General features: G+C 41.8%; 1 protein-coding gene across 1 annotated transcript in view; it reads right to left on the bottom strand.

Annotated features, from left to right (window-relative positions):
* Positions 1–8,255, bottom strand: part of GRAMD1C (GRAM domain containing 1C) — a 116,399-nt gene that overhangs the window by 101,870 nt on the left and 6,274 nt on the right. The window contains exon 2 of the mRNA XM_006161821.3: positions 3,027–3,173. Coding sequence (XP_006161883.1) covers positions 3,027–3,173 — 147 coding nt within the window. The remainder of the gene's footprint in view (positions 1–3,026; positions 3,174–8,255) is intronic.

The following is an 8,255-nucleotide window of genomic DNA, read 5'->3' as shown; positions in this document are numbered from 1 at the left end:
TCCCTCTATTTTCCCCTCCTTTGGGTATTTTGGTCACACACACATACCCAGCATGTTGTTCACATATACGTGACATATTTTTCAAGCAGCTGGATCTGGGACTCAGACTGTGTGGCCAGCCATGTGGGGTCTACCCTTGTTAACCATCATGCCAAACGCTGGCCCAGTTCTGACATTTTTAACTCTCTGCTTAAATACCAGGTTATGTGTCTTATGAATGTTTTCCTATTATGCTATAGGTCTTCCTTGTGGTCACTTTGGATCCCTCAGTGAATTTCCTCAACTTAATTTACTTATTCAATTCTTACATTATCATGGGGAAAATGAACACAGCAACATGGTAGAGTCACGGTAGAAACTGGTGGATTTAAAAAAAATGTACTATTGATTTTACAGACTTCCTAAACATCATGTCTATCAGTTCTAGAACTGTATAAGAACCAACTTAGTCGTGTAGACCTTTGGCTTCCAATGCAGGGCCTCGATTGTTACACTTTTTGAGAGTCTCTGTCATTACTTGCTATTGTCCATGTCAAACCAAGTACATCCCTTATCTCCTAAAAGATGGCAAAACTATATAAAGAAAACTATATACAAATAAAGATTTAAAGAATCCTGTTATTACCAGATTTATCAGCACAAACTTCTCTGCAGGGAGGTTTTGCTGTTGTTTACTTCTGAGTTCTTTTTTTTTTTTTATTTTTTGGAGAGGTTTTTTTGCTATAGGGCGCATGCACTCGCCAGAAAGACAGAGAGAGACAGAAAGACAGAAAGTGAAAAATCACCCCCCAGGGGGATGGCCATACTGCAATCCCTTCTCCCCCATTCTCCTCTTGGGATCTTGGGCACGCACACACATGCACCTGGCGTGAGTTTAAGCCACCGGGTCCAGGACTCGAACCACTGTTGACTACATGGGAGTCCAGTGACATAGCCATTACGCTAACTGCTGGTCCCTTACTTCTGAGTTCTTTAGTTTTGGTTTCTGGGTGAGTGACCTTTAGAAAACTCTGTAAAACTGAGATGCTGTATTTGTCTTTAAGTCTACTCTCTGTGAATTCACACAAAAAAAATCTTCAAAATAAAGTGTCAACAATCAGCTTAGGGGCCCAAACTGTAACAAAGTAGGCCCTTTTTTTTTTTTTTTTTTTAATGTAAGGAAAAGATAATTTATGTAGTAAAAGTAAAAGTACACTCCTGAGAGGCAGGAGTGGGCCTGAGCAGACAGAAAGAGAGGATCCAAAGGCCCGTGATAACCATAAATTAGTGTTTCTCAAACTTTAAATACAGGCAAATCAAATGGAAATCTTGTGAAAAGTGAAGATCTTGATGCAGTAGTTCTGAGGCTGGGCCCAGATTCTGGATTTCAAATTGGTTGGCAGGCGATGCCAGGTCTGCTGCCCCACATAACCATATTCTGGCCAGGATGGAAAACACATTTCTCTCTTTATCTCTCTTCTTTTTCTGAATTCTCTCATTCCCTTGTGTGTGTGTGTTTTGTTTTGTTTGTTTGTTTGTTTTTCCCTTTCATGTGTTGTTTTCTTCTGGCTTTAAGTCTGCCAAGGGTAACCAAAGTAACTCCTTAGCCCCATAGAAAGGCTGCCCCGTCTATAACATAAGTCATAAAAATCACATTGAAGAAGGGTCAAAACACTGCAATAGATATAAACCTTTTCTAAAAGTGACCAAAAATAATATAGTCAATATAGATGACATGATTTTTAGAATAAGTTATTTTGCTATTTTACTTAGCAATTAAATGTCTCCCTTAGACTATGACTAAAAGAGGAACAAGCAGATGGTGTACTGTTTATGTCACTGGACTCCCATGTAGTCAGCTGCGGTTCGAGTCCTGGACCTGGGGTCCTAAACTCACACTGGACATGTGTGTGTGCCCAAAATCCCATGAAGAGAATAGAGGGGAAGGAACTGTGACATGGCCATCCCCCCGGAGAGTGATTTCTCACCTTCTGTCTCTCTGTCTCCCTCTATCTCTGGCGAACGCACACGCCCTACAGCAAAAATCTATCTAAAAAAAAAGAACGTGACTAAAAGATACTTACAATGTTAATTTCTTAATAGGAAATCAGAAGCTGTTGGTCATCTTAAGATTCAATTAACATTCAATGAACTAACCTGCTTATTACGAACATAACTTTTGTACTAATCATTATAACCTATTAATATTATGTCTTTTTTTTAGTCTACTCTAAAATCTTAAGAAAATCTACTATTTTCTAATAGAATACCTAATCCTCTAGAAATCAGCTTTCTTATGAACTAATATTGGAACTACATATGCCTTATAACCTAACATCTTATAAATTACTTACAGGTATACTATATGAGATTCTACCAAATGGCTCACAACTCTGACAGCACTTGCTAGATTTAGAATGCTATACATATATCATCTAACCTTTGTGTGGAAACAGAAACGTGATTCTTGATCGCTAAGGTCTCAGCTGCGTAATCAACAGGCAGCGGTCTCACTTTACGGAGAGGAAACCTGAAGCACATCCACCTCACACAACCAAGAGAGTCAGTGCAAACTGAATACGAAACTGCTGACTTAGAAACCCAATCCACAGTCTTCACACGCTACAGGCCAAACACTGTTAAACATCTGTCCAGGTACAGGAGCTAAGTTTTTTAAACCAACATGATATAAACTTGCTGGTTTCTCAGTAACATTTAAAATGTGGTGTGTGTGATGCTGGTCTCCTGCTTACACAATGAATGATGATGTAAGTGGGGTCCAGCCCTGTGGTGCAATTTCTCATAAGGAATCTGAAGCAGACGTTCCATCAAATCAGACAATAGTGCATACTAGTGGTCAAAGGAGAGCACAACCCAGAATGTCTTTGGGACTCTGGACTAAACCCAAATGTCTAAAATCTAGATGCTAATAAGAAAATATAAGTATTATGTGAATTGGTACAGGTTTAAAGAAAGTTTAAACAAGTTATTTTGCTACTTCTAATTTTTGAGATTAAAATGAAGATATAAAAATGGAAACATATTACCCAAAAGCTCCAGTCACCACTCCAGTTATGCAGATTTGGTCCCTGTTTTTTAGCTGATGCTGTATTATTCTCATCCACAGGTGGACTAGGATTTTCCTGTACTTCCTGTAACTCAGTGGCAAGGCTTGAATCTTCTTCATTTATTTTCTGGAAATTAGTATCAAACAAATTAGTTATTGAGAAATGCCCATTCTAAAAAACGAGTTAATGTTTAAACATATAAATTAATTTTAAAAAATAAACTTACAGAAGACAATAATCAATGTTTTTGCTTCTATAGCTCATACATTTATACATGCAACAACTATTTTCTAACTGTTTCTATTTGCTAGGTAATTAATTAGCACTAGAGATACAAAGACGAACATAGCAGAATCCTCGGACTACAGAAAGTCACAGTCTGCCAGAGGAACAATTAAACAATAAAAATGTACGGGGCCAGCAAGTGGCGTGGTGGTTAAGAGTGCTGGACTCCCACATGGCCAATTGTGGTTCAAGTCCCAGACCTGGCAGCTTGCCTTCTCATTTTATCTCTCTCTTTCTCTCACTCTGTCTCTCTCTGGTCAAATGAAAATAAATGGATCAATAAAGTTAAATAAAATAACTCTTAAAAAATGCAATCTATTGGGAGTGTTAGTTGGTACAACCACTTTGGAGAACAATTTGCAATGCCCAGCAGGGTCTAAGTCAGGCAAATACTATAACCCAGCAATTGAATATATACATGGAGTCAAGGATGTTTGAAAGAAAACAGAAATAACCTCCCTGTCCATCGATAGGGAAATGAATAAATCACCTCTGCTTTATACAAGCAATAGAGTTAAAATGAACAAGTCGGATGTCTCAGTCAGGCACTGGTCCCTAATCTATCGGGTGCTCTGGGCAATGATTATACTCTGTTCAAGAAGTGGGCCTGCCAGGTGGTTGCTCATAAAAGAGCAGTCATTAGGGAGTTAGAAAAAAAAAGACAAGAGACAAAAGGCGAAGGAAAGAGCCATTATAAGAGCGCATAGCTCACCAGGACCCTCAAATTCTGCTTTTGCTGCTGCTGCCCACTGAAGCCCCACCCACGCCTCTGTCATAACAAAGCTCCTGATCCCCAGGGTAATAGAGAACACCACCCATGGCACCCCTGTGGTGCAACAGATAACTCAACCTGGCTTAAGCCCGGAGTTCTTAACCCCGTAAGGTAAACACTGCCAACAGCTGGGGGGCAGGGGGCAGCAGTGAGCCCATAATCCTAATGATATTAATTTGAGGTTCTCCGGGAGAAATTCATAAATATGAAAGGGCATGCCCCCCACCTGCAGTATATCCAGTAACCTTCAAAAAGGGATGGAGAAAGAAAAAAAATAAGCCTAAATGGGGAGAAAACAAACACACAAACTGAAACAGAAGCCCATAATTTGCCTTAACTGGAAATACAAACTTATTAAAGTTTATACAACAAAAGGTAAGATTAGCTTTTGTGCCTCTACAGCACAGGTTCTCAATGAGCAGAAACAGAGTAAACAGATGTAAATACAGATATCTTGTGTGTGAAAGACTAGGGCTTGAGGAAAAACAATTAGAAGAAAAATGGGGAGGAAAAGCATTAATGGGACAAAGACACGTGCCAATTTCTGTTAAAGATATTTTATAGTTTAGTCAACTGGACTAGAGACAAATGTTCACATGTTAAAATATTCACTTCGTAAGCTAAATAATGGGATTGACTGGGGACCAGCAGTTAGCATAATGGCTATGTCGCTGGACTCCCATATAGTCGACTGTGGTTCATGTCCCGGACCTGGTGGCTTAAAACTCACACTGGGCACGTGTGCATGTGTGCCCAAGATCCCGAGAGGAGAATGGAGAAGGGATTGCAGCGTGACCATCCCCCCTGGGGTGTGATTTCTCGCTTTCTGTCTCTCTGTCTCTGTCTGTCTGTCTGGCGAGTGCACGCGCCCTATAGCAAAAAAAAAACTCTCAAAAAGAAAAAAAGAGAATGTGATTGACTGTATAAAAAAATGAAATTAAAAATTAAAAATTAAATAAATAAATTTTTGAAAAATATCTGCTGAAATGTGTCAATTGGCAAATCTCCATAGCTTTAATCAATACTGGTCCTCAAATTATAGTTACACCTGGAGAGCCCACTACATTAAAAGACAGTATCTGCTATGTTTTAAATACGGATTATCTCTGAGAAACTCAAGTACATATATTTTTTTGAGAGGTTTCTGCTATAGAGCTCATGCGCTTGCCAGAAAGAGAGAGAGAGACAGAGAGACAGAAAGTGAGAAATCACCCCCCAGGGGGGATGGCCACGGTGCAATCCCTTCTCCTCCATTCTCCTCTTGGGATCTTGGGCACGCACACACACATGCCTGGCATGAGTTTAAGTCACCAGGTCTGAGACTTGAACCACGGTTGACTACATGGGAATCAAGCAACATAGCCATTACACCAACTGCTGGTCCCTCAAGTTGATATTTGATTCCAATTATGCCAGTGTTGGGAAGTAGGGTCTTTAAGAGGTGATTAGGTCATTAAAATACATTAATGTCTTTCTCAGGAGACTGGGTTAGTTCTTTCATGACACTAGATTAATTCTTGTGGGACTGTATTAATTCTGTAGAGAATGGATTAGTTCTCATGAGAGCAGGATGTTGTAAGGTGAGGCCACCCCTCATGTTTTGCCTCTTTTGCATGCACCTGCTCAGCGCTCTGACACACAATCTGCCATGTTATGGCACAGTGTAAGGCCCTCAACCAAATGTGGCTGGCTGCCCAACCTTGGACTTCCAGCCTCCAGAACTGTACACAAAAATAAATCAAAATAAACCTCTTTTCTTTATAAATTATGCAGTCTTTGGTATTCTATTATAGCAAGAGAAAACAGTCTAAGACAGAATCCCCTATACTCTTAGGGTAGTTACTAAACATAAAATAGGTAACAAATAGTATGCCTCACCTTAACCATCAGAACTATTGCCCAAATTCCCCATGGTCATGGTTCGCATTGCCCTAAAATATCCCACAGTGGCCATGGACATTCTAACCTAAGAAGTAATCATTTAAATTTAAAACAAGTCTTTGGAGCTTACAAATTGGCTTTTAAAAAAATGAGAAATCTCGGGAACCAGCAGTTAGCGTAATGGCTATGTCACTGGACTCCCACGTAGTCAACCACGGTTTGTGTCCCGGACCCGGTGGCTTAAAACTCACGCCAGGCGCGTGTGCGTGCATGCCCAAGATCCTGAGAGGAGAAGGGATTGCGGCGTGACCATCCCCTCTGGGGGGCGATTTCTCGCTTTCTGTCTCTACGTCTTTCTCTGTCTGTCTGGCGAGCGCACGCGCCCTATAGTGAAAACCTCTCCAAAAAAAAAAAAAAACCTGAGAAATCCCATGGTCCTCTATCCCCAACCCCTAATTAAAAAAAAAAAAAAAAAGCCCAGTATAAAACTAAAACAAGTTCCTATATAAGACTTAAGTAGTGAAAGAGTCATTACCCCTGTCAAATATCAAAACCCATTATCTAAGACCTAATGAATTAAAGAGTATTTACCCCTACTGTTTCTCCATAAAACAGCCCAATTTGCCCTATTAAACTTAGAAAGAACAAATGGTGACTCCTGGTTGATTGCTGCACCCTAGTGCTGTGGTATTATCCTTAAATACCCCTACGCTCAATACAATTTCTTTTTTGAGAGACAGAGATTCTTCCTATAGGGTGCATGCACTCACTGGAGAGGCGGAGAGAGAAAAAGTGAGAAAGCACCCCCTGGGGGCATGGCCATCCCACAATCCCTTCTCCTCCATTCTCCTCTTGGGATTTTGGGCACGCACGCACACGCGCCCAACATGAGTTTGAAGACACCAAGCCCAGGACTCAGACCATGTTCAACCACATGGGAGTCTAGCGCCTTAACCACTACACTGTGTGCTGGCCCCCCTGCAGTATTATTGAAATTACTGGTTAGCAACTAGTAAACATTTTGATATTATGGATTTGGTTGATATATTCTATTTGTTCAATGCCTCTTTCAACAACCTCTCAGCCAGAGTTTGCCTTCACCTCCAGAGGGACGTGATACAGCTTCACCGGGCTACCCATACAGCTCCTCAACAGCTTTATCATCATTCACAACCTTTATAGATCTCTTTTTATTAACTGCCAAAGGAGGGTACGTGCATTATCCAGAGCAAGTGCCTCCCATTGGGGCTTGGTTACACAACAACAGCTTCTCTTCCATTATCCTCTCAGGATTTTGAGCACACACGCACACGTGCCTGGCATGATTTTCAAGCTGCTGGGTTGGGGACTTGAACCATAGAGTTCACTATGTGAGATCCAGCTATCTTAAACTGTAGGCCACCTACTGGCCCTTTCAGCCAGTTAGGACCTGCTTGAGAAGTCTCTCCTACTCTCCCTGGAGACCTCGATTATGAAAGTAATACCTTCATGCTGTGTGCGTGTGTGTGTGTGTGTGTGTGAGAGAGAGAGAGAGATCACGGAGTTTCTATACCTGATGGAATTTGGGGTGGAGCTCTATTCTGGCTTTCTAGGGTGGCTACCACAGATTCCTACCTCTTTACTTTAACAGCTCTGATTCTTGGCAAAGTCACTGGAACTCTCTGAATCGTTTCCTGGGCTCCACAGTGGGGTAGTAAATCTCTCTAGTCTAGCCAATATGCTCACGGGGAGAAGGGATCCTCTGCAGGAAACACACACAACCCACGTAAAAGTGAGGACAGCGTTCTGAAATCCAGGTACCCTGCAACTAAAGGAGGCTTTCACTCCATCAAGATGCATAAGCCAGTTTTTTTTCAATTCATCAGAAAAGATAGTAAGCAAATAACAAAACTCAGTTGAAACCCACCCTGGGTTGAGGAACAGTGACTTAAACTTGCTGGGCCCTTTTATCGAGGGCTGATAGATAAGGGAAGGGGGTGCGCCTGGGAAAACTCGATACCGGCTCAGAATCACGACATCAGAGCGCCCTTCCCAGGGGCCTGAGGCTGAGACCTCTGCCCGACGACACTTTGGGAGCAAACCCTCAGCGCCCCCAGAGAGGCAGATGTTCTCCCCCGCGTCCGCAGTGGAAAGGTTCGCAGGAAGGGCAGGAAACCCTCCCTCCGCAACCACTTTCCAAATTACTCCAAAGGGCACCGAGAAAAGGAAAGGGAGAGTTCACGGTCATCGGAGACGGCTCAGACAATCCTAGGGGAGCCGCCGGGCGAAGC

Source organism: Tupaia chinensis, unplaced genomic scaffold (assembly GCF_000334495.1).
Source record: "Tupaia chinensis unplaced genomic scaffold, TupChi_1.0 Scaffold139218_1, whole genome shotgun sequence".
Classification (NCBI taxonomy): Eukaryota; Metazoa; Chordata; class Mammalia; order Scandentia; family Tupaiidae; genus Tupaia; species Tupaia belangeri.
This window is presented reverse-complemented; position numbering and strand designations above follow the sequence as displayed.